This window comes from Aquarana catesbeiana, linkage group LG08, assembly GCF_042186555.1.
Source record: "Aquarana catesbeiana isolate 2022-GZ linkage group LG08, ASM4218655v1, whole genome shotgun sequence".
NCBI lineage: Eukaryota > Metazoa > Chordata > Amphibia > Anura > Ranidae > Aquarana > Aquarana catesbeiana.
In genome coordinates, this window is record NC_133331.1 from 199750004 (window position 1) to 199765646 (window position 15643).

The following is a 15643-nucleotide window of genomic DNA, read 5'->3' on the forward strand; positions in this document are numbered from 1 at the left end:
ATATTGTGCAGCAGGGAGGATTCTCCAATCCACCTCGGTTGTGTGGATGAGGGAATCCGTTCCTTTTTTGTTTGATCATCCGGCTAGTTCCTAGGTTTGCCATCCACCCTACAGAGTTTCAATCCTCCATCTACAGTAGCCCCACTTTTTCTGCTGCGTTGTTTGCAAACTGAAGTCAACAGGGAGAGCAAAACTTTTATAATGGTTGTGACAGGTGGACGTACCCAGGAAATCACATACAGGCATATACATACATACCTAATGTATGTCTAATGCCCAAACCATTTTCTTTTCTACTGTTTTGTTTTGGACAGAGCAGGGAACTTTTCAATCCTTTGTTGGTTTTTATTTTTATTGCACTCTAATGTCCCAAATGCGGTGATTCACCATTTCTATTTGCCACATTACCACCGTCCCTGGGACATGGGGAGCGAAAATACAAAATGTTACAGTTTTCACTTAAAGAGGAGGAGGGGGGAAATTTTTCTTATGGGGATACATGTTTTAGTAACAAACATACTGTATCAGATAGATTTGCTGAGACTTCCTGTTATGTCTTCAGGACAGGAAGTGAAAGGAAATCTTGAGGCACAGGCAATGAAAAAAACACTAGGGATAATATCCATTCCCTATACCAGTCAAAAATAAAAACTTTTGGCTTTAGATGCACTTTAATTACACAACTATAAAAATTACATTACATTATAGCGTATGTAACATTATATTTACGTTACAGCCCCATTAATTGAATTCATTATCAAATCCCCTTCATGTACTTCATCAACTATTCTTACCTATCAGCATTTCCCCACTGACCTCAGTTGGGTCAGCTCCTATTTCTGCCAGTAAAACTATCACAAATGCAAGCTGAGGAATGATATCCTTACATGCTTAAACCTAAGAGCCCATTCCCTTTGCAGCCGCGGCCACATTAGTGGTAAAGCGCTGCTAGTTTTAGCTGCGCTTTATCGTTGTTTTAGCAGCGCTTTTCGTCAGCTAGTGGGGTGCTTTTAAACCCCGCTAGCGGCCGAGAAACAGGGTAATGGCGCCCGTGTAGCGCCGCTTCCAAAGCGATTTGGCATCGGTGCCAATTCATTTCAATGGGCAGGAGCGGTGGAGGAGCGGTATATACACTGCTTCTCTATTACCCCAAAGACACTGCTTGCAGGACTTTAACGTCCTACCAGCGCAGCGCCCCAGTGTGAAAGCACTAGGGCTTTCACACTGGGACTGCAGATGAGGCATTTTTCAGGCGGTATTTTTAGTGAAAAGGGTGTAACAGCAGGCTTGCCAAATAAAATATGTAATGTTACATTTACTCTACCTTGTAATCTTTTACAAAAAGCAATATGAATAGGTTTTGGATGAAATGTTCTTTTAAATCCAGTGGGTAAGATTTTGAATGCCTATATAAGATATATAATGAACACACAAATCAAACTTCCCCTAGGAGGTAATGGCACATGTATTTTTATTTTGGATAAACATGAATAGGAGGAACCATAAGCAAGATATTGTCTAGAGTTGAACGGTTACATTAACCACTTGACCTCTGGAAGGTTTATCCCTCTTCACGACCAGGCTATTCTTTGTAATATGGCACTGCGTTATTTTACATGACAATTGCTCGATCATGTGACACTTTACCCATATAAAATTTATGTTCCCGCAAATAGAGATTTCTTTTGGTGGTATTTGATCACCTGGTTTTTTTTTTTTTTCAACTTTGAAAAAAAAAAAAACAACAATATTTTTTACTTTATGCTATAAAACATATCCAATATTTTTTTTTAAATCAAATCATATATTTAGGCCAGTATGTATTCTGCAACATGTTTTTGGTAAAAATAAAAATCCCAATAAGCGTATATTGAGTGGTTTACGTGAATGTTATAGCGTCTACAAACTATGGGATATATTTATGGATTTTTTATCTATTTATTTGTTTATATTAGATAGGGTGGTAATCAGTGACTTATAATGGAACTGCGATATTGCGAGGGACAAATCGGACACTTTGCGGGAACCAGTGACACTAATACAGTGATCAGTGCTATTAATATGCACTGTCACTGTACTGGCACTGGCTGGGAAGGGGTTAAACATCTGGGGAGATTAAAGGGTTAACTATGTGCCTAGCCAGTGCTTTTTTACTAGGTGTGCTGCTTTTACTAGGGGAAGAGATGGTTTCTAGTCCCTGTTTTGCAGGAACAGAATTCATTCCTTCCCATTATTAAATGCAATCTGCCTTGTTTACAGATCCCTGTCCTGTGTAGTTTACTGACGATTGATGGGTGCCGAAAGATCGAGTGCCCAGCACCTGCAGATCGGCTTCTGCTGTGAAGTGGTGCGCCCCCTGCAGGCAGATGTGCAGGACTACGTATATATACACATGATCTTGCACAGAGCTGCCGCCCTGTAGCGGTAAAACTGCTACAGGGCAGTCAGCAAGTGGTTAACAATAGTCAAGATAGTACTAACTATAGCGTTAACTAAACAATATAGGATTAAACTGTCTTCTACCTAAATTGTTAATTAGCCTTTACTTTAGGATGTTTTATTTACCAGTCTTAATATATTTCAGAAAATATTTCTAACCTCCACAGGTTTTTTTTTTTTTGGACAGAGTGAACAAACGGGATTTTTAAAATTGTATTTTATCCAAGTTGTCATTTGAACATAACACAGGGCATTTTAATGATGCTGTAAAGTGGGATGATATACAGAAATCAATAACTAGGATGAAGCAAAAGTCCTTTTATAATTACAAAGTGTACTTTTCTTTTTATAAATCAAATTTAAATAAAGCAGATCAGCTGCTAAGAAAAAGTAAAAATTCCACTCAATCAAATGAATGGATTGGATCGTTTTGCAAGATGTACTGTAAAGCCCCATATACACAGGCCCAATATTGGTAGGTTCAAGAGAACACCATCCTGTCCGACAAAGGCCGACCGAACGGGCATGCTGGGAAACCAGCATCCGATCAGCACTGGCAGCCAATGGCTGTAAGCGTTGACTGGTGTGTTCTTGCAGGGGCCAGTCCCCCAGTCAGAACAAAATAGCTCAGCGGGAAGATCAATGTACTAGCATCGGCTAGTTAGTACAATAAGCGCCTCCCAAGCTCTTCCAGGTATAACTAACACACTGTACTGTGGCCTTCCTCTTAACATCCTGGTAATGGAGCAATACACACCCCTCATCCACACACTTCTTTACTTTTTTCCTGTGTCACCCTGTGTTGTGTGTCCCTACACTGGTTGCTCATTTAATGCAGAATGCATTTTAAAATACTAGGCAAAGACTTCAACAGTTTGCTACCTTAGTTCATTAAGTTTCAGCACCCACATTCCCTTGCATATTAACCTAAATATAACCAACACTCTGAGTTAAAAAAAAAAAAAAAAGAGTAGAGTACTAGAGAACTAACCAATGAAGTTATGTCTAGTGTGAATTTTTTAAATCCCTGATCACTGCAATTTTGCAGTGGTTTTCAGTAAGTACATCTTCCATAGGGATGAAAGTTACTGCATGTAAAATGCTTATGGTGTACAGAAATTCATTTAATGCAATCAACCTTAAAAAAAAATGACAAAAAAAAAAAAAACAGTTAAAGATTCATAATAAAAACACATTGCATTTGAATGATCTTCTTTACTCACCTTCTCACTCTGGAATCCAGGATTGCTATTGTGTTGCTGTAAAGATCACTCCCATTTGACATAAGACTTTTGTATAACCACTAAGTTTTTAATGCAGAACTAGAACTTTAGAACTTTAACAGAAGTGAAATCCACAGCTCTTAAACGAATGTGTAAATGGTGTTATATTCCATATAGTTGTAATTCTGTTGAGCCTAGGGTTGCCACCTGTCTGGGATTCACCCGGACAGTCTGTGTTTTGAGTCATGTGCCTGGATTCCAGGTGGACTGAAACCCGGACACATTATTCAGACCAGGCTGTGGCTCCCCAAGAAACCAAGACAGTTACACACAAATTTGTTGCTGTCTGGGAGCAGGGCGATGATGTCAGCAAGAGCAATTTGGCCACACCCACTGTTCGCTGTGGCACGCTATTACTATTCTTCTACAGGCACACAAAGGTGTCACAGGCTGCCAAAGTGTTCGGGTTTGGCTTGAAGAAAAGGTGGCAACCCTAGTTGAGCCAACTCCTGAGATTTGCTCTTCTTGGACAGAGAATGTAGTCAGGACTACAGTTTTGTCCAGTGCAATGAAAGATAGCTTGGTCAAAGACTTGCCCCACCCTATGACTGAAGAATAAGGGAGCAGCAGTATATGATGATCAGTGATGAGATGGTCGTATTTTCTGAAAAAGGAGACCCCCACAACTTAAATAAACCCTACAAATGCTTGTTTATTTGGTTAGATAGAGTATATTAACCATCTGGCATACTGAAACTAAAAGATCTAATTTTACTTACCCAGCCAGCTCCTGTTTAAATAAACCGATACAAACACGGGAGGCACTGTAAAGAAATCCACCACAGAGTTCACCTCCAGCCAGAACCACAGTTTGTCATTGGCAGCAATAAACTGTGAAAAGATCAGAGTCCTACAGTTAAACCCAAAAAACAAAAACAACAAAAACAAAAACCAAAAAAAAAAAACAAACAAATCACCATCCAAAGCTACAGTAATTCTGGGATCGTACCTACATTTTGTAATATACCATAATTCACGGGAGCTCAACCTGTGGCCCTCCAGCTGTTACAGACTACAAGTCCCATCATGCCTCTGCTTTCGGGAGTCATGCTTGTAACCGTATACCTTGCAACGCCTCATGGGATATGTAGTTATGCAACAGCTGGAGGGCCACTGCCATAAATGATCATTTTTTTTTAAGTTTAACACATTTAGTACAATACAACATTCCCCAGTAAACCATTTGTTAAAATTCTAACCATACTAACCCCAAAGCTTAGATTACAACTTTCGTTGCTGTTGGCTCTTGCTCTCTCAATGCTGCTTCTCTGAACTTCCAGTCTTCACAAGAAAAGAGTTAACAGTAGACAATGCAGTCTTAAACCAGCCTGTTGACTTGGAGAAGGGAGGGGGAGGTGTAGAGAGGAATATGGGAGTGCCCTGCCAACCTAGGCTATGGAACTGTATGTTTCTATTGATGTACACATTGTAGGGGAAACGACTCAAGTTCCTACATGCAAGAATGGCTCTATAGGATGCCACAAGAGATAGCAGCCACCCTAAAACAGCAAGCCTGAGACAGCATTCATGGTACCAGCTTAAACTGTAAGACAAGGATTAAAAGAAGCTGCATACATGACAAGTGAGTACCGGTATATCAGCTGCAAGTGCTTTAACCACTTCAGCTCCGGAAGGTTTACCCCCACTTCATGACCAGGCCATTTTTTGTGATGCAGGACTGTGTTACTTAACCGACATTTGGGCGGTTGTGCAACGCTGTACCTAAATAAAATTGATGTCCTTTTTTCCCACAAATAGAGCTTTCTTTTGGCGGTATTTGAACATCTCTGCGATTTTAATTTTTTGCGCTATAAACAAAAAAGACCGACAATTTTGAAAAAAAAAAAAAATAATCTTTATATTTTTTGCTCTCTGCAGTAAAACACATCCAATAAAAAATGTAAAAACATCGAATTTCTTCATAAATTTAGGCCAATATGTATTCTGCTACATGTTTTTGGTGAAAAAAAATCCCAATAAACGTATATTGATTGGTTTGTGCAAAAGTTATAGGGTCTACAAACAATGGAATATTTTTATGGAATTTTTTACTAGTAATGGCGGCGATGAACGACTTAAAGCGGGACTGCGACATTGCTGCGGACAAATTAGACACTAAGTGACACTTCTGACACTTTTTTGGGGACCAGTGACATTACAGTGATCAATGCTAAAAAATATGCACCGTCCTTGTATTGACGCTGACAGGGAAAGGGTTAACATCAGGGGCGATCAAAGGGATAAATGTGGTCATAGGGAGTGGTTGCTAACTGTGTGGGAGTTATTTTAACTGTGGGAAGACAGAAATTCATGTTTTTGCTTAGAAGAAACACAGGATCTCTATCTTCCCCACTAACAGAACGGTGACCTGCCGTACTGCCTCCCTCAAAAACAAATCGGCAGGTCCCGGTAGATATCAGGTCTGCCGGACCCACTGATTGGCTCCCACTGTGTCCAATCACAGCGAGAGTGGGTTGCCAATGGCATGCATGAGCGCCCCAGACCCGGAAGTGCAGAATCACGTACCTGTACGTGATTCTACGTAGAGAGGCCACCTTATGTCTACAGTATGCCCCAGACATGCAAAAAGAAGGTATGGGAGTTCTCCCTTTTAAACAGCTGTTTCTAAAATAGGCGTTTCCATTGGATTATTTCCGCTTACCTATTATTTCAGGGACAACTGTAAAATGTTGGATTTCCCCTGTTTTTTTTTTTTTTTTTCTTAATGACAGTAGTCATTAGGACAAATAGAGGAGCAAACTCTAACTCTTCCAAAAAAAAATTGTATATCTGGCTTACCAGTAAATTCAGTTTCTTACGAGGACTCATGATCATTAGTCTTTACAATCAATTACAAGCAGCCAGCTTCAAGTCATGGGGCACTGGCAAAAAACACAGGGACATCCCCTACGTGACCTCTCCTACTCCTAGGTAGTCTCTGTTTTGTAGCAAAAAATAGGGATATCGCAGGAACAGTGTTACATAGTAGATGAGGTTAAAAAAAAGACAAGTCCATCAAGTCCAACCTATGTGTATGATTACATGTCAGTATTGCATTAAAAATGCCTGTATGTTGTGGTCGTTCAGGTGCTTATCTAATCGGTTTTTAAAACTATCGATGCTCCCAGCGAAAACCACCGCCTGTGGAAAAGTGAATTCCACATCCTTGCCGCTCCTACAGTAAAGAACCCTCTACGCAGTCTCAGGTTAAACCTCTTTTCTTCTAATCTTAATGAGAGGCCACGTGTCTTATTAAACGCCCTTCCATGGAAAAGTTTTCTCTCTATTGTGGGGTCACCAGTATGGTACTTGTAAATTAAAATCATATCCCCTTCTCAAGCGTCTCTTCTCCAGAGAGAATGAGTTTAGTGCTCGCAACCTTTCTTCATAACTAATATCCTCCCAGTCCCTTTATTAGCTTTGTTGCCCTTCTCTGTACTTGCTCCATTTCCAGTACATCCTTCCTGAGGACTGGTGCCCAGAACTGGACAGCATACTCCAGGTGAGGCCAGACCAGAGTCTCGTAGAGTAGGAGAATTATCGCTTTATCTCTTGAGTTAATCCCCTTTTTAATGCATGCCAATATTCTGTTTGCTTTGTTAGCAGCAGCTTGGCATTGCATGCCATTGCTGAGCCATCTACTAGGACCCCCAGGTCCTTTTCCATCCTTGATTCCCCCAGAGGTTCTTCCCCCAGTGAGTAGATTGCATTCATATTTTTGCCACCCAAATGCATTATTTTACATTTTTCCACATTAAACCTCATTTGCCATGTAGTTGCCCACCCCATTCATTTGTTCAGATCTTCTTGCAAGGTTTCCACATCTTGCGGAGAAGTTTTTGCCCTGCTTAGCTTAGTATCGTCCGCAAATACAGAGATTTACAGTCATGGACGAAATTGTTGGCACCCCAGAAATTTTTCCAGAAAATCAAGTATTTCCCACAGAAAAGTGTTGCAGTAACACATGTTTTGCTATACACGTTTATTCCCTTTGTGTGTATTGGAACAAAACAAAAAAAGGAGGATAAAAAGCAAATTGGACATAATGTCACACAAAATTCCAAAAATGGGCTGGTCAAAATTCTTGGCACCCTTTCAAAATTGTGGATAAATAAGATTGTTTCAAGCATGTGATGCTCCTTTAAATTCACCTGGGGCAAGTAACAGGTGTGGGCAATATAAAAATCACACCTGAAAGCAGATATAAAGGAGAGAAATTCACTTAGTCTTTGCATTGTGTGTCTGTGTGTGCCACACTAAGCATGGACAACAGAAAGAGGAGAAGAGAACTGTCTGAGAACTTGAGAACCAAAATTGTGGAAAAATATCAACAATCTCAAGGTCACAAGTCCATCTCCAGAGATCTAGATTTGCCTTTGTCCACAGTTTGCAACCCATGGCACTACAGCTAATCTCTCTGGGCATGGACGGAAGCGAAAAATTGATGAAAGGTTGCAACGCAGGATAGTTTGGATAGTGGATAAGCAGCCCCAAACAAGTTCCAAAGAAATTCAAGCTGTCCTGCAGGCTCAGGGAGCATCAGTGTCAGCGCGAACTATCTGTCGACATTTAAATGAAATGAAACGCTATGGCAGGAGACCCAGGAGGACCCCACTGCTGACAGAGATACAAAAAAGCAAGACTACAGTTTGCCAAAATGTACTTGAGTAAGCCAAAATCCTTCTGGGAAAACGTCTTGTGGACAGATGAGACCAAGAGAGCTTTTTGGCAAAGCACATAATTCTACTGTTTACCGAAAACGGAATGAGGCCTACAAAGAAAAGAACACAGTACCTACAGTGAAATATGGTGGAGGTTCAATTATGTTTTGGGGTTGTGTTGCTGTCTCTGGCACTAGGTGCCTTGAAAGTGTGCAAGGCATCATGAAATCTGAGGATTACCAAAGGATTTTGGGTCGCACTGTAGAGTCCAGTGTCAGAAAGCTGGGTTTGCGTCCGAGATCTTGAGTCTTCCAGCAGGACAATGACCCCAAACATACGTCAAAAAGCACCCAGAAATGGATGGCAACAAAGTGCTGGAGAGTTCTAAAGTGGCCAGCAATGAGTCCAGATCTAAATCCCATTAAACACCTGTGGAGAGATCTTAAAATTGCTGTTGGGAAAAGGTGCCCTTCCAATAAGAAAGACCTGGAGAAGTTTGCAAAGAAAGAGTGGTCCAAAATTTCGGGTGAGAGGTGTAAGAAGCTTATTGATGGTTATAGGAAGCGACTGATTTCAGTTATTTTTTCCAAAGGGTGTGCAACCAAATATTAAGTTAAGGGTGCCAAGAATTTTGACCAGCCCACTTTTGGAGTTTTGTGTGACATTATGTCCAATTTGCTTTTTTTCCTCCCTTTTTTTGTTTTGTTCCAATACACACAAAGGGAATAAACATGTATATAGCAAAACGTGTTATTGCAATACGTTTCTGTGAAAAATACTTGATTTCTGGAAAAATTTCTGGGGTGCCAACAATTTCGGCCATGACTGTAACTGTTTACTCCATCCTCCAGGTCGTTTATGAACAAATTAAATAGGATTGGTCCCAGCACAGAACCCTGGGGGACCCAACTTTCCACCCCTGACCATTCCGAGTACTCCCCATTTATCACCACCCTATGAACTCGCCCATGTAGCCAGTTTTCAATCCATGTACTCACCCTATGGTCCATGCCAACGGACCTAAAACGTTTATGGGGAACTGTGTCAAATGCTTTTGCAAAATCCAGATACACCATGTCTACGGGCCTTCCTTTATCTAGATGGTAGCTCACCTCCTCATAGAATGTTAATAGATTGGTTTGGCAAGAAGGATTCTTCGTGAATCCATGCCGATTACTGCTAATAATACCGTTTTCATTACTAAAATCTTGTATGTAGTCCCTTATCATCCCCTCCAAGAGCTTGCATACTATTGATGTTAGGCTAATTGGTCTGTAATTCCCAGGGATGTATTTTGGCCCTTTTTTAAATATTAGAGCTACATTGGCTTTTCTCCAATCAGCTAGTACCATTCCAGTCAGTAAAAATTAGGAACAATGCTCTGGCAATTACTTGACGGAGTTCCCCAAGGACCCTCGGGTGCAAGCCATCTAGTCCCGGTGACTTATTAATGTTAAGTTTTACAAGTCTATTTCTAATTCTGTCCTCTCTTAGCCATGAGGGTGCTTCCTGTGATGTGTCATGAGGATAAACATTGCAGTTTTGGTTACTGGAGCCCCCCGATTCCCCCGTGAATACTGAGGAGAAGAATAAATTCAATACCTCCACCATCTTTCGTGTTCTATCTTAGCCGCCCTAATTGCACCCTTACATTTCTTGTTGCATTCTTTGTAAAGTCTGAATGCTGATGATGATCCCTCAGCCTTGTATTTTTTGAAGGCCTTCACCTTTGCTTTTATATACATTTTTACATTGGAGTTAAGCCATCCAGGACTTTTGTTCACTATTTTAAATTTATTTCCCAATGGGATGCACTGGCTAATGCCCTTATTTATTATGCTCTTAAAGCAAACCCATTTTTCCTCCATGTTCTTTGTTCCTAAGATTTTATCCCAATTTATATCTTCTAGCAAGGTTCGTAGTTTGGGGAAGTTGGCAATTTGGAAATTCAATGTCTTTGTATTCCCCATATGTTTCCTATTTGTGGGATTTATACTGAAGCCAATTGACCTGTGATCGCTTCCGAAATTGCCCCTTATTTCCACATCTGTGATCGGGTCTGTATAATTAAAATCACCCATTATGACGACACTTCTCATCCTTGCTGCTAATCCAAATTGTGATAGGAGGTCCGTCTCCCCCTCCTTCCTCAGGTTAGGGAGCCTATAGCATTCTCCGAGTATTATTTTTCCCCTTCGTTTCATCCCTTTGGAGCTCTACCCATAAGTATTCCACCTCCTCCCTAGCTCCCTTAGTGATGTCATCTCTCAAATTCACTTGTACATTCTTCTTGATATACAGGCATACCCCTTCCACTTTTTTATCCTTTCTATCCCTGCGATAAAGGGAATACCCTTGAATGGTTGCTAGCCAATCATGAGAGCTGTTAAACCAAGTCTCTGAAATTCCCACAAAATCTAAATCCTCCTCGTACAACAATATCTCTAGTTCTCCCATCTTATCCGCCAAGCTCCTGGCATTGGTGAACATACCATGCCATGACAGGTCGCATACTGTCCTCTCATTGGGTGTTCCGAGATTGCAAATAGGACCTGTTACTATACTTACCTTGGGTTTATGTGAACCTACCACTAATCAAAATTATGGTATGCTCCACGCTCAGGATACTATCGCCCTGACTATCTCTTCCTCTGGACCCCCCCCCCCCCGTCGCCTAGTTTAAAAAGCCCCTCTAACTTTTCAGCCACCTCCACTCCCAGCAGATCTGCACCCTCCTCATTTAGGTGCAGTCCATCCCTTCTATAGAACTAGTGACCGACTGAGAACTCGGCCCAGTTCTCCAGAAACCCAAACCCCTCTCTACTACACCAACTCCTCAGCCACTTGTTTACTTCCCTAATCTCTCTCTGCCTTTCTGATGTGGCTCGAGATACCGGTAGTATTTCTGAGAATACCACCTTGGAGGTCCTTTTGGTCAATTTAGCTCCTAAGTCCCTAAAATCGTTCTTTAGGACACTCCATCTGCCTCTGACTTTGTCATTGGTGCCAACGTGCACCATGACAGCCGGGTCTTCCCCAGCCCCTCCCAGTAATCTGTCCACCAGATCCGTGATGTGCCAAACCCGAGCGCCTGGTGGACAGCATACAGTTCGGCGCTTCAGGTCTTTGTCCCAGATTGCACTCTCTAAGAATTGAGTCCTCTACCACCAGAATTGGTCTTTCCTTTCCCTTCGTTTCCCCCCCACCCTAACTGGAGGAGTTCTTCCCCTGGCAACTAGGGGAGTCCCTCAGCTCCAGCAGTGCTGGTCCCTGACTGGTTTCACTAATGTCACTCAATGAAACGTACTTATTGTGATGTTCCAGCCCAGGATCGGCCTCCTTGGCACTTTCCCCTCTAACCTTCCGGTCATCCATCTACTCTTTTCTAGTGCTTGCACCTCTTTGTCTCCGCCTGCCTCTGTGCTGGCCCCTGCCAGCACCTGCCGGGTACGTTTCTGGCTCTCCTTTAGTATGGAGGGTCTTCTAAGTGCTGACAGTTGCTCACCTAGATTCAGAACCTGGGCTTTCAAGGAAACAACGTGCTTACATTTTGCACAGCAGTATTCACCCTCCATCAGATGATCAAGGAACGCATACATGCCGCAAGATGTACACAGAGTCTCATCTCCACACCCGCCGGGCATCGTACCTACTAATTTAATGAGGATTAGGGATTATACTCTGTCTAAATTAACTAATAACTAGCTTCCTGACACTAATACTCAACAATACACAGGTACTCAACAATACAATACAGTTACTCACAGCCCATGTGCACTCGCAGCACTTGTGTACTCACTGCCCACATGCACTCACAATACACAGGTGCACTCACAATACTCGGGTACTAACGATCCACAAACACTACTCAGATGCACACAACACTCAGGTATTCCCAATACTCAGGTACTCACGTACACTGTCATTCAGGTTTTGTAGTTTGTGTCTCTGTGTCACTCTGAGCAGCCTCCCTTTGTAATCTGACACTAGCAGTCAGTCACCTTCAGTGCCGCCGCATCACTGATCAGCCTCACACTCTCCCTCTGGTCTGCACTTCACTTACCCACCGCCTCTCCCTGTCAGCCTAATCAAATGTAATATGTAACAGCGCTCAAGTCCAATGGCATAAAAATAGTCCAATGTTGTACAGTGGAAACATATATCAAAGTCTATTATAAGGTCTATGGATAGTCCGTGATTGAAGATGGATATAGAAACCAGGGGGATCTCAATAGACACAGTACTGAGGGCAGCTTCCTGTTGGGTGAAGTCAGCTCTCCATAGTAATCATGAAAAAACAAAGAGAAAGCGCCTCTAAGTACAAGTGTTTAATTCAATATAAAAAAGCACATATTCGCACTTACATAAAAATGTATGAGTGTCAGCTTCCAATAGGAACTATATCCAGGGTAGGTTAACGGTCCATATGCGTAGGGCTTCGATGTAATCCGAGGGGATGGCCGCGGACCTCCGTACGGAGAAGCCGGCTGCAGTGCGATTTAGGCTGAATGACCACTTCCGCGTTCCAGCGAGGCACACGAGAGCATTGACGTCACCCGGATGGTTCAGATAGACGGGGATACACTACGCGTTTCTGAGCATGCACGAGGCTCTCAACGGCATGCGCGCTCCTTTGTCAAGTGTAAATAGAACGGGAATGAGGGAAGCTTAAATGGCTCAACATAGGGGATAGGCAATTGCTCCGGCCAATTAAAGGAGGGGCGTGTATGCAACATGAAAGAAATTAACAACAATAAAAGAGGATAATTTTCCATAGATTACAATACGATATGCATTATCAGTAATGAGACTTATCAGAAGACATTCCATATCAGGATAAAATATTAGAAAAAAATAATGAGAAAAAATAATAAGGCAAAATAAAATAAAAACAATGGTGACAGTTAAGACATTAAATTATATACGTAACAATGTCTCATTATCACACATGTATATAAAATTATTAAACATGTATAAAAACAATTATATGTGGATTAGATAAAATAAAACCAATTAAATTGATAATCCTATTTTTGATATCATATAGTAAATGGCCCTTAATAGATATACAGTGGCAGTGGGATAGATAAAAACAGTAAAAACAGGGGAGGGGAGGAAATTATTGAAGCACAACACATCTGTACCAAGGAACGTGTGTTGTAAACCGAAGATTGTATATAAGCTTAGTCAATATGTAGGGGCAGAATGTAGACAGGAGACAGTAACCAATTAGAACAAGAATAAAAAACTATAATATAAAATTCTATTATATAATGGTATTGACCTCTAATTCCTCATTCAACCCATTGGGTGCCAAAGTGTCTAAAATATAAATCCAAAATGTTTCGCGCTCACATAATTTGGAAAAACGCTTTTGCGTGGTATGCATGCAAATTATTATACGTCGGACGCACCAACTGTCCATTGCGACAACGCTTCGGCAAACACCGCTGATTTATAGAAAAAGGCTGTGACGAACATAGTGTCCCCCGACATTTTCTTGATCATCATCATCAGTCTACTGTAGGTTTGCAGGTATGGGTGATAGAATCCATACCACGCAAATTGTCTGAGGCTGAGCGTTTTTCCAAATTATGTGAGCGCGAAACATTTTGGATTTATATTTTAGACACTTTGGCACCCAATGGGTTGAATGAGGAATTAGAGGTCAATACCATTATATAATAGAATTTTATATTATAGTTTTTTATTCTTGTTCTAATTGGTTACTGTCTCCTGTCTACATTCTGCCCCTACATATTGACTAAGCTTATATACAATCTTCGGTTTACAACACACGTTCCTTGGTACAGATGTGTTGTGCTTCAATAAATTCCTCCCCTCCCGTTTTTACTGTTTTTATCTATCCCACTGCCACTGTATATCTATTAAGGGCCATTTACTATATGATATCAAAAATAGGATTATCAATTTAATTGGTTTTATTTTATCTAATCCACATATAATTGTTTTTATACATGTTTAATAATTTTATATACATGTGTGATAATGAGACATTGTTACGTATATAATTTAATGTCTTAACTGTCACCATTGTTTTTATTTTATTTTGCCTTATTATTTTTTCTCATTATTTTTTTCTAATATTTTATCCTGATATGGAATGTCTTCTGATAAGTCTCATTACTGATAATGCATATCGTATTGTAATCTACGGAAAATTATCCTCTTTTATTGTTGTTTATTTCTTTCATGTTGCATACACGCCCCTCCTTTAATTGGCCGGAGCAATTGCCTATCCCCTATGTTGAGCCATTTAAGCTTCCCTCATTCCCGTTCTATTTACACTTGACAAAGGAGCGCGCATGCCCGTTGAGAGCCTCGTGCATGCTCAGAAACGCGTAGTGTATCCCCGTCTATCTGAACCATCCGGGTGACGTCAATGCTCTCGCGTGCCTCGCTGGAATGCGGAAGTGGTCATTCAGCCTAAACCGCACTGCAGCCGGCTTCTCCGTACGGAGGTCCGCGGCCATCCCCTCGGATTACATCGAAGCCCTACGCATACGGACCGTTAACCTACCCTGGATATAGTTCCTATTGGAAGCTGACACTCATACATTTTTATGTAAGTGCGAATATGTGCTTTTTTATATTGTATTAAACACTTGTATTTAGAGGCGCTTTCTCTTTGTTTTTTCTCCCTGTCAGCCTTCCACCTCTCAGTCCCGCTGGATGTCCTCCTGACTCCTCTGTCTGCGTCTGTGGGGCGATTACTGTCCTCAGTACACCCGCTCCTGCACCACAATGTCCCGCTCTGCCGCCACTGTAGGTCCCTGGGCCACCCGCTGTTGCTCTCGGTCGTGAGGGGGGGTCCGGTCGTGAGGGGGGGTCCGTCCGCCGCGCTGCTGCTCTCGGGGGGGGGGGGTTCGGTCCTATGCTCCCTGCTCACACACTCCCTCTCACCACACACTGTCCCAGCCAAAAACTTTGCAACAGCACCACCTGTGTTCTGTACTGTGCTTCAAGAAACTGATTTTACTGGCAGGTCAAAAAATCCTATTTTCTTAGTCATCCTAGGATCATTAGGCTTCACAATGGGACATCTAAAAAACAGTCAAACTGAGGGTTGGCCTGGCCAACACAGCAAACAATGCTAATAGGCCCAGTGAGCACAAATTGGTGAAGAGAGGCTCAACTTACTCAGAGAGCAGCCAGTATCACCTTGAAACTGGCATCAGAGGAGGTCTTAACATCCACTTAGTAAAACTTAATAAATATGTGAACAAAAGCTTAAGTGAC

General features: G+C 41.6%; 1 protein-coding gene across 24 annotated transcripts in view; it reads right to left on the reverse strand.

Annotated features, from left to right (window-relative positions):
- Window positions 1-15643, reverse strand: part of KCNMA1 (potassium calcium-activated channel subfamily M alpha 1) — a 1086632-nt gene that overhangs the window by 628278 nt on the left and 442711 nt on the right. For all 24 annotated transcript variants that reach the window (XM_073596784.1, XM_073596787.1, XM_073596785.1 and 21 more), the window contains exon 5: window positions 4442-4553. In XM_073596784.1, coding sequence (XP_073452885.1) covers window positions 4442-4553 — 112 coding nt within the window. The remainder of the gene's footprint in view (window positions 1-4441; window positions 4554-15643) is intronic.